We start from the raw sequence: 18,064 nt of genomic DNA, 5'->3' as shown, positions 1-18,064 counted from the left end.
TAGCACAGGAAATTTTTTCTGAAATTGTTATTCGGTGGAATAAGTTCTATTTGTAAAATAAAATTTTGGTTTTCTCCGGAAGTACATATTGTGTTACGTAGTGCTCTTCTGGCATATACAAGTACATGAGAGGTGAGAGTATTATTTTGCATCAGTAAAAATCTCATATCATCTGATTGAATTATTTTAAATTACTAATAGTTTTTGATAATTCTGATATGACAGTTTTTGCTTTATAAAATGATGGGTGTTTGAAAATGCTAAACTGATTTCAGGTTACCAAATATGGTGCAGCGGCTGGTATACAGACGACGATTGTCGTACAACACGAAAAGTAACAGAAGACGTGTGTAAGTATTATCTTATCACATTTATTGGAAAAGGTACAATAAATTAAAATTAAACATGCCCTGATGGTATATTTGTAATTGCTTTGTAAGATGTTTGATGTATAGGTTATGGTTGTACACATTCTCTTCCATGTGTAACATCGCATTCATATCTAATTTGTAGTGCTTCCTCATGTAGGACGTTTGCTGGTTTCTATATCAGCTTAACGAATATTTAACTAATATTGCTACGTGATTAGTGTTTTCTGCTGTTGGTATATGATATATTTCTCAATAGTGTCCGCACTCCTGGTGGTAAATTGGTTTATCAATACTTGAAGAAGCCAAAGAAGATACCCAGATGTGGGCAATGTAAGGACAAGTTGAGGGGTATTCAGCCAGCAAGACCAATGGAAAGATCACGCATGTGTAGACGAAAGAAGACTGTAAAAAGGGCATATGGTGGTGTACTCTGTCATAAATGCGTGAAAGAAAGGTGAGTGCAAATTAATAGTTGGCCCTGCTGAAACCACATCAAACATAATTTATAGATATGATTGTGTTGACTGTAAAATACATTTTTGTTTATTTTTAGAGATAGGATAAAATTAGAGACTGGGGTGTTTATGAACTGGGAAGGATGGGGAAAGTAGTATTTCTGGAATTCTTAAAGAAGGCACTGTATCAGCATTGACTGGTAAGGACTGGGGGAAACCAGACTGCAGGATATGTCATCTCTGTGCTGTTTTCTAACCTGAAACCTTCCTATCACAAATCAGGCATGCTAACCATGCAGCTGTGTTTAGTTACTGCATTTATTATAGCCATTGCTGGAGAACTTTCTGACTTTACAGGGTTTTGTAGTTTTCCTTAGGTCAGTACTTTGAAATAGGTTGTGACATTTGTTCTCAATTCTTCCCAATTAGGTACATAACTACCCTGGTCTCATTTCTCTTAATTAACCACAGCAGTTGATACTGCTTTATTAAATTACCAACATATGAGGTTAGAGGAATTTAGAGCAATGTGGTTTATAGACCATCATATATATGGTTAATTTTTTGTTGTTGAATTCTGTGCCAAAGGCTGTAGAAGATCATTAGTAGCAGCAGCAAGGTAGACCTAAAAGACCTGTTCTTTTCAGACAGAAATACTGAAGAATATTAAAATGTATCTTCACGGGCATCCAGTGTCTGTAGCCAGTGGGTTTACAAGACATAACTAATGCTATTCCGTGCTGTTTCATTCATGAGAAGTGTTTATGCCATTTTGTTTTACAAGATTGAATTCCTTTATCAGTGTTAAATATCTGTAGTTCTTCTTATGGCATTATTTCTTAGTTCATCTCAAAGGCAATACCTGGTGACTTGAAAATTTTGTTTTTGCAGTTTCAGTTCTTCTGTGTACCCTATTCAGTGCATATTTTTTCAGTCATACAGAACTGGTACTGCTATTACTTTGTAAAATTTAAGCTGTGTATCTTTTCTGGGTTTTTTTATGAGAGTTTGTTGTATTGTACCGCACATGTATATTTAGGAGGCTGTGAATGATGCACTCAGAAATTTCAATGCAAAAAAATTGCATATACATTTGGCTTTAATGGTAATCTTCACAATTGATATTTGGATACATTAGTCAGTTTTCTGTGCAGTCACTTTAAAAAACAGTACATTTCTTTGCATATGAACAAAGGGTACCACTACAAATTGATAATATTCAATTCTGCTGATAGCATTGGTTGACATATAAACTTCTAGGTTTCAGTGAAAGTTAATGTAGAACCTACAGATATAAAATCGGATTGGATTCCTTTATTTTTATGAGTAATTGCTAATACAGTTGTTATATAATATTGTTAATATTTAGGTCTGAAGTATTGAATATTTCAGGAAGCTGTTTTGAAAATTGTTTTTTGTGAGTGTTGTTCATTCTCCTTTTGCAGGATTGTTCGTGCATTCTTGATTGAAGAACAAAAGATTGTGGTGAAGGTGTTGAAAGCACAGCAAGCATCTGTGAAGTCAAAGAAGGGAGACAAATGATGTAACATTTTTGAAAAAACAATAATACTTGCTTAAAATAAAATTTGTGTTGGTCTGCTTTTTCTTGTTTTTGGTGTGCCTTGGTTTCTGCTGCTGTTGCACTTAAACAGTAACATTAACAAGTAATGTAAAGTCCACGCTTCAAGGAGAATGAAAGAGATGGGTTATGTAACACTTGGTTGGAATGAAAGATGCTTAGTGTTAAATAGCCAGAAGAAAAGATTGCATTTCAGAAATCTATATGGTTGGAAGGATAGTGTTGAAATTGGTTTTGCAGGGTGCTGTTCAGATTTACACATGAGACTTGACCATCTTTATAAGGCATTAAAACAAGTAGACTGATGGAGAGAGGACCTGCCTCTGCAAAAAATCATGTCCTGGCATATAGTTCATAGTCTATAACTGCTTGAGAGATATCTCGGTTCACAGAGATGGAGAGTAAGCGATGTTAAATGATATCTCAACACAGATATGCCCTAAATCATTTCTTCGCTCATGGTTGGTGCCACTGAAAGCAAAGACTACTAGCATTTGATTTGACGTCTCTGTTCTTTCCGTAAATAAAAGTTCAGTGGTCCAATCCCAAGCACTCGTTCTCTATAACAATGTGTGACGTCATGAGTTGTGTTGTAGGAGAAAATGGCTGAATTAGGCAGAAACCCTGTTTGGGGCCGAAAAGCACGTTTACTTCTAGGATTAGGTGTATTCTTAGGACAAGGAAGTTCAGGTGAGTATTGTGGATATTTTATTAATTTATATTTAACATTGATAAATGCCTGGACAGCAACTTATGTGCTGTGTCTGTTGTTGCTTCTAGTATCTCAAGATATCAATGTTTACGAATGGCTTCTGAGAAAGGATCGTTTTGAATAGGGTTTAGATTTTAACTAGTTGTGTTTATGACGTGTTGATTATCTTCACTTATTTTATATTTTATCATCGATCAAAGAAGTAGACTAATGTTAACGTTTGCGAAGTGCGATATTGAGACGTCAAATTAGTGATTAGATACGAATCAATTTTCATGCATCTACTACAGTAAAAACATTACACAGGTGCAGATGTTTAATAAATCTGACAGTGTGAGTAAAATTGTGTGTTCTACTAATACATGTTATGAGATGTGTGCTTTGGGTTGCATATTTTCAATTATAATTTGCTATGTAAAAGTAACAATATAAATTAAACTATTAACACTATAAATGACACTAGTGCCAAACGCGTTTCGACCCGAAGAGGTCATTATAATTGGCAACAGGGAATTAATTCATATAATCAAAATGGTTTCAAAAACAAATCAAGAAGTAGAGTTCTTTACAAAACCATAAGAAGCAACACTACACTAGATGTTGGTTTCACAGGAGTTGTACTCTGCAATTAGCTATTGGTCCAGTTGTCCTGCGGCCGTTGCTGGTCTGCGGTGAGCAGTGCCTGTGAACTCCAACGAAGTATGGGTGTTACTGTACTTCTTGATTTGTTTTTTAAACCATTTTGATTACATGAATTAATTCCCTGTTGCCACTGATGATGACCTCTTGAGGTCGAAACGCGTTTGGCACTAGTGTCATTTATAGTGTTAATAGTTTGTTTGTTTGCTTATTTTATATTCTAATACACTACACAGTATGCAAAGTTTTAAGAATGTAAAAGTAACACTTTGTATGAAATTGCTATTAGGACATGTCAAAAGTGGATAAACTTTTCGGTATATGGGTAGTACTGGGGAACCCATAGAATGAAAGAAAAGGCCAATCCCAGGCAAATAATTTGTCATTTTATGTATAGGTGGTTTATGCTCAAGAGATAATCATATGGTAAGGGTATTCCATGACTGCATCTCTGTAGCAATTCACATTACAAATATTATTAAAATATATGATGAGAATCAGATGAGGGTATTGAAACAATTCCTGGCACTTTTATATGGCAGTGTAAACTAAAATAATGTAATATAGAGATAAATGAATAAGAATTGACTGAGTTTTACAAAGTATGGTGTATTGCAAGAAATTAAAATTAATTCACAACATTTAATGACTGCCAGTGCTAGCTTGCCAGTTAATATCTAATTTATTTGTGATGATTTTTGTTCAAAGTTTAGTCTCAGATTTAATCTGAACTATAATTATGAGTATGTGCTTTCCATCAGATTATGCAAGTATGGCAGGTACATTTGTTTTAAAAGGTATTGTGCATTTCCAGGGTTTTAAGAAGTTTTGTCTGATCTACATTTAGTTCTTTTCAAACGTTATTTTATATTTCTGTAGACAGATTTTGGAGTAATATGTGAAAATAGGACATGATTTTCTGTTCTGGCTGTTTCTTGCAATTTGGCATTAATAATTCTCACACACTTGACACAGTCTTGGTGGTTGATACAGCATTACAAAATCAAAGAAGTATTTATGTTTTTTTTTCTGTCCATGGAATAGACAAATAGAAGACAGGATTTTTCAACATGTACTAACCAAACTTTTTCATTCAAAAAGGTATTGTAGTTTTTGAACATTTGAATAGGATTCTTTGATATTAACTTTTTGCATAAGTTTGTGATGTCAGTCAATTCATTGGAAGGCAATGAGTTGGACATCAGGGGTTTGATTCCTAGCAGGAACAGGAACTTTTTTCTGTCATTGTGGCTGAGTGGCTTACCCTTCTGGGTACTAGTTTTTTCTGATTAAACAAGGGGAACATGAAACTGACTGTGCATGCCTGTCTAGTAATATGGCCTGTAAACATGCTTCCCAAGAGATGGCATTTGTATAAGTGTGTATCACATATAAATTTTAATAGTTTTTACTGTCTTTCTTTTTTTGAAAACACATAGTGTAGTTAAAACGAGGTGAGTGATTAAACTACTGTGCTATTGGTTCACCTAGCAAGCCATGTAATTATTCTCTGAACAGATTATTATGAATGAACTGGGGTTAGCTCAGTCATTGTAATTACTTGCTGCAGTGAATGGGGTTTGATTTCCCCGGAGTAGAGAATTTTCTCTTCACCATCGTGTCAGAACCGGTTCTGGGGCCCACCCAGCTTCCTATCAACTGGGTACTGGCACAGTTTTCCTGGGGGGCAAAGCGGCCTAAGCGTAAAGCTGATTGTTAATTTCCGACAAGTGCCATAGTTGAAAATGGTTGAAGCAGTATCGCTCGCTGCTCATCTACACGTCTGCATGGCATTGTGCATAATTATCGAGACAGCGTTATCTCCTAACTTACTGTGAAATAACAGCATTGGATATCAGCGTTAGTTTCTGTCAACAGTAGCAAAGTTACTGTCTTTTGGGTAGAATTGTGATTATGTAAGTTGTGACTCGTGGTTTTTCGTCTGATGAATGGATTACGACTTGGAGATGGGTTAGTGAGGAGCCGCTTATGTCCAAAGAACCAGGCACATGCGGCAAGCAGACGTTACACGATGCGGACATGTAGATAAAGAAAGACGAAGATGGAAAGTAATTTTTGTACTACATTATTAATCACCAAGTTCTGATACTGTTATATAGACAGTACCGAATCTAGGATTTCATTTGTGGAACTTTTAACAAATCATTGAACAAGGTATTTATATTATAATGACACGGAAAACAAGATTTTGATCCAGAAATCTCAAGGCATTGGCGTGATTTTGTGAGCACGATGATGAAACTTCAGGGTCGATAAAATGGTATTTCTTTGTCGGCTGGATAACGATTTTTCGCTTTTCAAGGAATTTGTGTACCATGGAATTTCTCTAGTGAAGAGTTTTTTGAATGTAGTTTATTTTGATGTAGCCCCCACGTGTAGTATATAGCAGTTATGTAAACTTGTGAGGTGGAGGCACACGGCTAACATTAACTGTAAAATCGTTTAATATGATTATAAAGCTTTAAAAAGTGTGCACCTTTGTTAAGTTGTCCAGGAATACTTTAAAAGACAACATGGACACCACGTAAAATATTTTGGAATGTAAGTGACTGATGAATCGTAACTTCAAATAAAGATGTGTTACAAATACTAGTCTGCTGTTATTATGATTGGTGTTCAAAATTACATTTTCCAAGCCTTTTAAACCCCCTAATTCATCCAGTGGTGTTCGAATATTTGCCTTGTATTGGAACCATAGAGTGTCAGAATGTGATGCAATGCGCAAATGAGCCGATCTTGGTGCATGTGCGGTGTTTTTACAACACTGGGGTCGCAGGTTCGAATCCCTTGTCAGGACTCAAATTTTTCCGTAGAGGCCTCACAGTAGTACTTCCATCCAGGGAATCTAACCGCCGTGTGATAACGCTTCTACAAAACAGGAAACCTTGGTTCACATCAGGCTAGAGTGTCAAACGTGTAAGAAGATTGGGTTTTAGATACGTATATGTTTGTGCGAATGTGTTTTTATGAAGAGGAACGATGTATTTTGTTGACAGTAATAGCTTCTGTTGAGTTCGGCCTATGTCATCGTATGCAAGGTCGAACTGTATGCTGAGGCGAAGTAATTACATTGTGCATTGCAACAACTAAGCTACATCCCATACCAATAACACCAAGCCCGGCTGTACATGATCGGCATTTCTTCGACGTCTTTTGTCTTAAGGCCCATAGAATGGAAAGAGTATTTGTGCGATACTAATTTTTTAAAACGTTTCAGAGCAGCTTTCTCCTTCCATCATCTCATATTATTCATAATCAGGTTGATGGTGAATGCAGCAGGCTCTTCTTGTACGTCGGTCAATATCTACCAGACTTCTCGATGCAACGTCCCAGAAGACTGCCATCTTCATACTCATCGCCGTCAGCGCTGATCCAGAATCTCTCGGCATCCCTCCCGCTACCCTGTCAAATCAGTACGGAGTATCAGCTGCTCTGAGATTTTTCATAATTTTTTCTCAGCCCTTCAGTAATATGCCAAGGTAGTCCATTAGAGTAGACCTTATCGTCTTCTTCCCACTTCTGCGGGTTCGCAACAGTCATCTGATCATGACTGTTTACCCTCGCAATTGATTCAACCACAGGGAAGATTTATAATCTCTTTGGGGAATGATGAATGCTTGGTTGTCACGACATTCGCTTGAAGTTTGCCGGATTACAGGGAATATCTGTCTGAAGGTAATAAAGTTCCAACCTGCACTATCAGACGTGGAGAGATACAGTAATTTACGTAATCTGCACAGGGCGATGTTTATATCTCGCTATACTTTATATAGTGACGTCAACTATTCGCCAGTCGGCTTGGCGTCGTATTATGAAATGGCTGAAGTCTCCATGAATGTGTATGAAGTCTTTTAGCCGACACTAGTGTGAAAATAGTGAGTATCTTGGTCCTGTTCCAAAAGGAGAACTATTTTTAGGACGGTTACAGTAAGGAAGAAAGGATTACGAGTTTTGACTGTCTTCTGTCCCCCTAGGCTGGGCGCAAGCAAGCTTGAAGTGAGTGGCATTTCATGCTTTAAGAGGGGAGTACCTGGGCACGTAGCACAGAATTTTATATAACAGCGGTCACTGTAACTTGGTTCATAACCCAAAATGGGAATGTCAGATGGATACAAAAGGGTTGATAATGCAGGCAACTTCTCTTCTGAAGAGCATTTGAAAGCTTATAATCTCCGCTTTAGCGTTATAAAGACATATATAGTGAGTTCTTTGTACATTCATTCTGAAGGTAGTGTTACTGAAATGCGCCAAAAGATCTGATCTGTGAAATGAAATTTATTGAAGAATTCATGACGGTAATGAACAGTTTTTCGAGAAAGAATATAATTTGTTTGCCTGTAGAAGTTGTGTTCCTGAACGCCCGTAAAAGGAGTTTAGGCTACGCCTGCTACAGTTGAGCTGCAGAAGTTGCCGGTCATACACGGCGTTGAAACCCCCTGAAATCAGTTATGAAACGGCTGTATTTGGGGCTCGGTCACATTTCTCTGCCAATGTTTTTAGCTTTTTCGAAATTATATTCGTTTCTGACGCAGTATCAACAGCTAACGTCATGCAGGTTTGATGAAAGCCTTAAAAAAACGTATCCCAGTTCTTATTTGTGATTTTTATTGGTGGTAGCGAATCGCCCTGATGATGGAGGCAGCAAGTACATCATAAACGTTGGAAAACTTCTACCAGACTTCAAATCCAACACAGAATTTATTTTGCAGAAGAGGGTTGAGCGGGGTGCACGATGCGGTCTTTTTCTCTTTTAGTGTAATATTATAGTACCATTCATTTCAGGCCAGACGGCGACATTGCCGAGTCTCGAACCAACCTTTTCTCGAATGCAGATCAGATTCATTGCTTGAGCTAACATGCTTGTTGCCACCTCCTATTATATTTACATATCTCCTGTCGTGTTAAGCAATTAACACATGCCGTTCTGGCTTCCCTAATTGTGCCCCTCTTCTTACTTTTTTGATATGTTTCATTTGCTCTTCCAACTTCGACGGAATGACCTAATTTCTTCCCACATCTGTTTCGGAACATTTCAGAAAAATTTGAGAAGCATTTCTGTATCAGCTCAAGTAGAATAACAAGCTCCCCTTTCCACTTACCAATCATACGTTCACTGTTCCTGCTACGAAATTGTGACCTGTTGTACATTTAAAATGGAAATTTTATGCTGGAAGTTGTTTATGAGACAAGGTATGTCAAAGACGCCTCATCTCATAACTCGAGAACCTTTGGTGTCGGCTTCAAATCTCGTTCTAGAGACCAGCTCCCCTTACTCAGATTTGTCGTGTTTTCTCAGCCCTCCAGGTAGTGCGAGGATAGTTAGTAGTCGTAACTTAAATGAAAAGATCATCACTTCCTTCCGCAACCTTTCCAACTCATTAAAAATAGTAAACGACAAGTCGCCTGTTCTAAGGCCTATGGTTTTCCTTGTGACTTCCTAAGGTGTTCGATGACCACATAGTCGCTTGTCTCGTGGTTGTCATAACTGGTTTACCCAAAGATTCCAGCACTTCTAATACAGGATCCCGCCATTGAACAGGATTCTGAGTCGGATCCTTAACATCATTGTAGTTTGAGGATTCCGCATCAAAATTCTATTTATATATTTTGTTTCCGCATTTTATCGTGGGCGCCAAGACCCAGTACAGTGATGTAGCGATATAACGCCTTAAACTTATTAGGATATGCTCATTTCAAATCTTCATGTTGTGGCTGTCGTGGTTTTCCTCAGTCTTCAGACGCGTGATAGGTCAGTACCTTGAAGCATGTCACGACTGATTCCGACTATAATCCTTGGCCACAATGATCTTATTCACGCAAAATGACCTCGGCAGGTGAAGGTGAAGCCTGCTGTTACTGACTTGTTTTGTAGCATTAATGCTGCGTGGTTGAAATGTGACTTCGTGCGTTATCGCCAAACTTGATGACTGCTACTTGCAGAGTGTAGGCTCGTGTAGCATGTGTTAAAGGGGCAAGGTGCCCGTATGTCGGGGTGCCTGAGGCCAACTGTTGAACCAAGCTGCCCCCTCCCCGCCTTTACGACATCGCGGCTCCACTGTGATGCTGTCTGCTGCTGCCACTTCTTTTGAGCTGGGAGGAAGAAATACCTTTCCGCCATACAAGGCGCCTTCGTGTTGAACCACACAAAAAACTCGTTGATGTCTGGCCCATAGGCGACCATAGTTTATTGCCAAAACGATTACCCACTGTGGACAGCAACGCCTTTTTGTTGCACGCCAGAGAATACGCACGGACAGGAATGTAGGCTGATTCCAAGAACTATGGCGTATGTATCTAGACATTTATCTGATCTTTTCCAAACTGAGCAGGGTATACAGTTGGCCACCCTCTTTATGTGGGTCTTCTATGTGATCTTTTCCCTTCAGGTTTTCTGATTAAAATTATGTATGCATTTCTCCTCATTCTCATGTATGCTGCATGCTCTGCCAATCTTATCCTCCTTGATTTGATTATGCTCAAAATATTTGGAGAAGATGTAAAACTTATGAAGCTCTACACTCTTTTAACATTGTTGAAATGTATGTATTGCTTGCAGATAACATCAATACACATGTTGGCATACATTAGCATGTTTATAGCATCAGGTTGCTGTTGTAATTAACACGGATCTATGTACACAATGCCAGACAAACAATCTGCATGTCAATTACAGAAGTAATATGAAGTCTGGGTGTACATTTATGTATGTCTGCATCCTTTAAAAAATGCAATAACAGATTTTGTGTATGATTATCCTGTGATTATACTACCTGAGAAATTATTTTTAGCGTGTTTGACATTAATATATGAATTCCTGTTATTCCCTTTCCTTATTGTCTCCCTCTGGCCATTCTGCAATGCTGTAACAACTTAGGGATTGTATCATTCTTGATGAAAAGATGCTGGATGTGTTTATAATGAAAAGGGATGTATGCAAGATTAAGTGGTTGTGGTGTGTTTTGAAGGCATTTCCTGTTTACTTTGCTCTAGAACATGTCATCAGGAAGGTCAGAGGGCGTAAGCGGGGAATTTGGAATATTGCATAACAAGGAGCTGCGTGAATTGTACAGGTCACTTAGCATAGTGAGGATAGTGAAATCTAGGAGGCTGTGATGGGCTTGACTTGTAGCAAGCTTGGGTTAGGAAGGGAGTGCATACAGAATTTTGGTAGGAACTCCTGGAAAATGATCACTAGGCAGACCAAGAAGGATATTGGAGGATAACATCAAGATGGCTCAGGATTGTGGCTGGTAGTGGGCTCTGGTGTTGTCGGTGTTGCACCTGGGGTTTCTGCTACCAGGGAGTTAGTTAGTTATCCTGTTTACTTGGAAAGATTGGGGAAAATTAGGATAGTCAGCCCTGAGTAAGACTCAGAACCAAGTAGGTATTGCTCAAGTGCAAGATAATGGCTGCAGTAACCTGCTAAATATTATGGATGGTGAATAATAGGACAACCAGGAAGATATGATTATTGTATGTTTTGAGGTATTACCATAGCTGTTTAATTGTGCCACTGAGGAAAACTATGTAAATATTGACTTATTTATTCTCAGTAACTTTGAATTATACAATTTTACTTTGTTACTAGTTGTGTGTGTTCTTCAGTCTGAAAAATTGTCTATGCTAAATTGTTACTTCCTTTAATAAAATTATACCTTGGGTTCTCACTAAGAAGTTGATGAGTGCCTACTTGTGGTATTCGTGACAAGTCAATTGAAAGCTTACAGTTGGTACTTAATTTCTATAGAGAAGTTTCCTTTGTTGTACGTATTACTGTACATACTGTAGATAATGCCACCCAACTCTGAGCTCGACAAGTTACCATCTTTGAAGAGCTTAACAAGATAATAATCTCACTCATTAATCAATCATATTAATCAGATGAGATTAGTGGATGAATTGGCCTGCCTTTTGCTTATGTGTGCAATGTTTTCTTCCATATTTTGTGTACTGTCTGTCCTGAAAGTATATTCTGAACACTAGACTTTATTGAAGTAGAATTAAATTAAAGCAATAGGAAGTCATGAAGCCATATGGGCAGGACATTGTTGAGTGAATTGTGCTTAAGAAATAGGAGTTAGCCATCTTTGGGGAAAAGCATCTTAAAAGTCTGCACTGCATTCTTTATGTTTTCATTATGTCATTACATTTACTAAATTTTAAGTGGAAATAATTTATTGCGTTGATGATGGATGTCGTAATCATCTCTGAAACATTGATCATTTTCTACCGTGTTACATGGTGCAACATCCCAGAAGATTTCATAGTTGTCATGAGAACCTGAAATGTCTCAAAGACTTGAAGAAATGATGCATTTTTAAAGCATGTGTTTATAATGTAAAGTTACAAAATAGACATTAAAAATGTAACAAGAACACATTCAACATAAAAGTGTAATTAAAATTATAAAACTCTGATAGTGTGAAGCTGACAGTGTGTAAGTGAGATAGAGATTTCCTGAAAGAAAAATTAAAGCATACTGCAATCAGTGAGTTTGAAATTTCAGTTGTCTGTTTGGCCATCATTACAAGTAGTGAGATTAGAGAAAAGGTTAATGTGCATGTAAGCATATATATTCATACAATGTTATGTGTATATTTTCTGAAATCATAATTATATTTTGGATATTTGCAGCAAATGGAGTGGAGTGTTACTGTGATGGCCATTGTCCCGACGGTAAGCCCAATGGAACGTGTGTGGGACAGCCTGGAAGCCAGTGCTTCAGTGCTGTGGAGGAGGTTTATAACTCGGAAACGGGGATATGGGAGGAGGAGCGGACGTTTGGCTGCCTGCCTCCTGATGAAAGTGGTTTAATGCAGGTATGGTTTTGGGTCACTCATACATATATCATGGTTTTGAGGTTGAGAGAGTGAGAAACTAGTTCATAATTATTCTGTTTTTGGTAAATTTGTGACATGTTCAGTTATTTTTGCCGTTTTATGTAAACTGCTGTAGCTGCCGTTTAAAAACGTATTATGTTCTAAATTTATTAATGTGTTCTTTCACCCTTATAAAATAAATTAGGCATATTGAAAAAGGTGTTCTGTCTCATAACTAAGTAGCAATCCAATAAGTGGCAGTCAGTTTTATTTAAACTTGATCAAGTGAATGGTTAAAGTCAAACTGGTAAAACGAGTAAGGGTCAAATAATATTGTGCATGTTTAATTAGAAAATATGAGGATTCCAAATGATGTGTGTTGCAACATTTATTCACAGGCTGCTGACACTTTATCATTGAAATGCAGTTTGCTCACTTCTGTAGAAACTATAAACGATAAGCATGGTCAGATGAAGCTGGGGATGTGGGGGTGGGGGGCAGAGAACTTTAATGTTACTTCCATTTAAACTGAATTACCTCATGAAGGAGAAAACATGGCATCAAAACTGTATGACTATGTATGTATCCTAATGTGCTAATGCTGGCATTTTTTTATTTTTTTCTCGTAGTGTAAAGGCCACCTGGTACCTCACATGCGTGGCAAGTCAATATTGTGCTGTAACTACACAAATCTGTGTAACCAGTTCCTACTACCAGAGCCAGTAAGGGGCAGCACTACCCCACGACCATCACTCACTTATGATGACAGCATCCCCTATATTGCTCTCATCATCTCCATAACTGTTTGTCTTATTGCATTCCTCATCGTAGTTGCATGTGTTTATCTCAGGTAAAGTTTACTTATAGTCTGTCTTACAGTTATTAAGATTGGTATGTCCCATTATTGATTATTGTAAAATATGAAAATAAAAATTAAAGTGTATGGTTTCTTACCTGTCAGGTATAAGAAGCGTGAGGATCGCAGACAAATGTACCTTGTGCAGGCAACAAGGAACTGTGACCCTTATCTGGCAAACAGTGGTACCCTTCAGGAGCTGATAGATCAGAGTTCAGGATCAGGCTCTGGGTTGCCTCTGCTGGTAAGTGCTAAAGATTATTGCTGTTTATATTTATCATGGTGTTGAAAACCTAATGTAAGTTAATCTGATGGCATACATGTATAATATACAATGAAGATTTGAATATTTGTATGACACAGGTGCTTACTCTAGAAAAGATATGTTGCACAGTACATACATTTATAATTTATAATCCAAATCATGTCAGAAGTTTGTGCTGTATATGTACTGTTACTGAATATTGCACATTTTCAGTTTTCTTCCGTTCATTGATATTTATTTTTTATGTAGTACATTAAAATGTGCTGCACGTATTTTGTCAATGGTCTCGTTTTTATTCTTTCGTATTTGTAATAAATTATCATGCTCAGAAAAGTTCAAGAAGCCACTGTGTGGAATAGAATTACTTATTGACAATACATATTGGCAATATTTTGTAGGTTCAACGTACGATTGCAAAGCAGATCCAGATGGTACAGTCAATAGGAAAAGGTAGATATGGAGAAGTGTGGCTTGCAAGGTGGCGAGGAGAGAGGGTTGCAGTTAAAGTCTTCTTCACAACAGAAGAAGCAAGTTGGTTCCGAGAGACTGAAATCTATCAAACAGTATTGATGCGACATGAAAATATTTTAGGTAAGTTATTGTCAATGGTAGTATTAACTTCTTGTATATTCTTTTATATATAGCATGCTTCATGGCTTGATTATTGGGTTAACACTACCAGAAAAAGAAATATGAAACTATAATAAATATTTGGCCTGTCTTTGTATCCGTCACAAACCGGTTTGGTATTAGGACAATGGAGGGATAGCTTTCAGTAATGAAAAGAACAAAGAAAATTTTTTATATGGAAAGTTTTCATCTATAGAGGTGAAAAAACATTAATGTTACAGAACAGTATGAAGGAAAAATATGAAATGTGTTTATGGGTTTAGGAAAATTATAAAGAATATAGATTAGACTGGCTTGGGAAAGGATCCGGGATAATACAAACTTTTAGGAGTGTGGGGCATTAAAAGTAAAGTAGAATAAAGTGTGGGTTTCATGAAGAGTTTTCTAAATTTGTGTATAAGGAACTAAATTGTGATTAGTGGTACAGATGAATGAAGATAATTGTCAGTTAGAGATAGGAAACTAACTCTTCAAGAATCAGAAGAGGCAGTGTCTGAAATATGATACAAGAATGATCTCTGGTAGGAGCTCTTCCCAACAGATTACAACATATTCATCTGAAGGATGATATGTTTGCGGAGGTCTGTAAACAGATGAAAAGAATCTGAATTGTGTTTCACATTAAATTGCAGTTAGGCCACTTTAGGGTGATGTATTAACTTGAAACTGCATTATTTGTAAAATATTTAATTCCATTTTCTATAGTATGTGTCACATATTCCTTTATGATACATAAATTGTATTACTCTCTTTTTAAGTAATATGTATATTTCATTTCATCTTATTGTCTGTGGACAGGTTTCATTGCAGCTGACATCAAAGGCACAGGCTCATGGACGCAGATGCTCCTGATCACGGACTACCATGAAAATGGCTCATTACATGACTACCTTCACACACATGTGCTAGATCCCTCATCTCTTCTGACCCTTGCTCTCTCTGCTGCAAGCGGAGTGGCACACCTCCATACTGAGATTTTTGGTACCCGAGGCAAACCAGCTATATCACATCGTGATATCAAGAGCAAAAATATCCTGGTAAAAAGAAATGGCCAGTGTGCCATTGCAGATTTTGGCCTAGCAGTGAGATATATCAGGTCAGTATTAAGGTTTATGATGGAAATGTTTGATTTTACTTTTTGTCTGTTGCTTCAAAATGAAAATACTGAACACTGAACAGCATGCTTAATAAAGATAAAATACAGATGTGCTGTAAGTTCATTGAACTTTCAGGAATAATCTAGTAATCTGTGCTCAAATTATGGCTGGGTATTGGCACATAAATTGTTATTGGTGCCTGGTTCTCATGTATTAGCATATGTTGTAATTAATTGGTAATGATTTTTCATCTCTCATCATATAATCCAAAAAGGATGTATATATCATATTGATCTAAAGTCACTGCTGTTTTTTTTTTTCCTTCCCCCCCATATTGTCAATCCAATTAGTTTTGGCACTTAAATGCAAGGATTGAATACAGTTATACAATATATAATCATGAACCACCAGCTGATGTGCATAGAAAGTATGTTTTATTTACTTTTTGTTTTTATTAACATGACTCTGCTGATATTTTCATTATAGTCTCTTTATTGCTGCTAAGTACACTATTTTTTGTCATTTCAGTGAAAGCAATGAGATTGACATTGCACCCAACACACGTGTTGGGACTCGACGATACATGGCACCTGAGGTGCTTGATGAGTCGCTAAACACATCTGCATTTGAATCATTCAAGATGGCTGACATGTACTCTCTTGGCCTGGTGTTCTGGGAAATGGGCTGCCGGTGTGTGACTGGGAACAAACTTAGTGCAGCTGACGATTATCAACTCCCATACTATAACTGTGTTCCCAGTGACCCTTCCTTTGAAGACATGCATGAAGTAGTGTGTATCAAGAGGATCCGCCCACACATCCCTCCAAGATGGGAATCAGAGGAGGTAAAAGAATCATTATTCTGCTAAAACTTTATCTGCTGCTGTTTGATGCTTGCTAATTTATATTTAACATGGCCATACCATTAATAACCTTCCCAGACAGTCACTTGGTTATCTGTGATGTCATGCTGCTCCTGATAGCAGTGACCTCCAGTTATTTTGATATAGAACCTCATGGTCTCACTTAAAGAATGTATAAGCACCCATGAGATTCTGCTACTTCAGATGTGAGGAAGAAATTTTTCTAATGCTTTAACATTTGATTTCAGGTTCTGAGGACGTTGGCAAAAGTTATGCAGGAATGCTGGCATCCAAACCCAGCAGTGAGACTGACAGCACTCAGAGTAAAGAAGACGTTATGTAAATTGGATGCAGATAATACAGTAAAAATTGTCTAACACCAGTGAAAGTAATGTAGGGAATGTGCAAGCAAGATTTTTCACAGACTGCAACTAAGACTTCAGCAAGTGAAAAGTATTGTATCATCTTGTATAAAGTGAAGCTTTCGCGGCGACAAAAGTTGAAAGAAAGGCTCTCGGGCTACAAGCTGCATCAGGTGGCTGGATGGTGAATACACCATGTCCTGTGCCAACATTTCGAGAGCCATCTCTGCTCTCATCCTCAGGGCAGCTGCGTAACAAACTGGTCGTCTGTAGCACACTCACCGATGGAAATTGGCAATGAATGGCAGGTAGTAGCATGGTGTTGCTGGTGGCCCGTCTGTTGCTTTGTTTGACGCTGACCAATAGAAACTAGCAGTTGAGGTCAAGTGCAAACTCTCGCAGACTTCTCAGGTTGTTCAAGACGGCACCATGCTACTACTTGCTGTCCATTGCCAGTTCCCATCAGAAAGCACTCTACAGAAGAACAGTTTGTTACGCAGCTGCCCTGAGGATGAGAGAAGAGATTGCTCTCGAAACGTTGGCACAGAATATGGTGTATTCACCACTCAACTGCCTGATGCAGCTTGTAGCCCAATTGTCTTTCATCAATTATTGTATCATCTTATTCAAGCAAGTGAAAATATTCTTTAAGAATATCAGAATGCCTAATGTCATTGTACAGTAGTGTTAACAATGAATGGAATTGTGAACAAGTACATGTTAACGCATTGACCAGTCTTACATGTGCAGGAAGACGTGTTATGGCTGACAGCCATAAGATTGAAGTGGTTTGTGTTCAGTTTTACATAATAGTGTACAGGAAATGTGCAGTGAAATTTTGGTTTTTAGCCTAATGTATACATTACAAATGTGTGTGAAGAACAAGAAAAATTTTGGTGGCCTTGGTAACTGTTAACTGTGTGACATTGGTATGTGATCATTTTTGTTCACTAAATGATACAAATTTTTTTGACACATTGTACATAAGATCAAAAATAATAGGTGCATAACTTATGTTAATCCTTTGATCTCTTACTTTATTTGCAGTGACTTTTTAAAACCTGTGTGTACATTTTGGGGATGCTTCAACCCTATGAGGTTGAAACTACATACATTCACATGTTCTTCAAATATCAGCACAGAAAATTGTTTGATATTAGCAACAAGTAAAATTCTATCATAGGAGTCATGGGTATGACCAAAAACATCCTATTTCCTATCTCCTTAATTTAAAGTTGGCCACCTTGTTAAAGGGTGGCTTTTTGTTGAGCTGTAGTATATGACATGTATTTCGATTTAATGTTTTTTACAAAATCTTACGTTCTAAAAGCTTAACATTACCTTATGTACTCAACATATCTCTCATTTGGTGGTGATGTAGTTAAAGAACATTTTC

General features: G+C 37.5%; 2 protein-coding genes across 3 annotated transcripts; both read left to right on the top strand.

The window, feature by feature from the left end:
• Nucleotides 1-3: 3 nt before the first annotated feature.
• Nucleotides 4-2,428, top strand: LOC110830399 (large ribosomal subunit protein eL34). Its single transcript, XM_022065282.2, has 4 exons — nt 4-132; nt 276-350; nt 628-825; nt 2,272-2,428. Exons 2-4 carry the CDS (start codon nt 286-288, stop codon nt 2,366-2,368), a joined length of 360 nt encoding a protein of 119 aa, XP_021920974.1. The 5' UTR covers nt 4-132; nt 276-285; the 3' UTR covers nt 2,369-2,428.
• A 488-nt stretch (nt 2,429-2,916) lies between these two features.
• On the top strand, nt 2,917-17,688 carry tkv (serine/threonine receptor kinase thickveins). 2 transcript variants are annotated; one of them, XM_022064879.2, is made up of 8 exons: nt 2,917-3,095; nt 12,412-12,596; nt 13,226-13,446; nt 13,558-13,696; nt 14,116-14,308; nt 15,146-15,443; nt 15,973-16,288; nt 16,555-17,688. In XM_022064879.2, the coding sequence occupies exons 1-8, from the start codon at nt 3,008-3,010 to the stop codon at nt 16,681-16,683; spliced, it is 1,569 nt and encodes a 522-aa protein (XP_021920571.2). In that variant the 5' UTR covers nt 2,917-3,007; the 3' UTR covers nt 16,684-17,688. The 2 variants fall into 2 exon arrangements, with proteins under 2 accessions (XP_021920571.2, XP_087214673.1); XM_087358547.1 differs by lacking the exon at nt 2,917-3,095 and adding an exon at nt 8,270-10,063.
• Nucleotides 17,689-18,064: the final 376 nt, after the last annotated feature.

This window comes from Zootermopsis nevadensis, unplaced genomic scaffold, assembly GCF_977971745.1.
Source record: "Zootermopsis nevadensis isolate Lab colony 2312 unplaced genomic scaffold, Znev_1.0 Znev_ptg000030l, whole genome shotgun sequence".
NCBI lineage: Eukaryota > Metazoa > Arthropoda > Insecta > Blattodea > Termopsidae > Zootermopsis > Zootermopsis nevadensis.
This window is presented reverse-complemented; position numbering and strand designations above follow the sequence as displayed.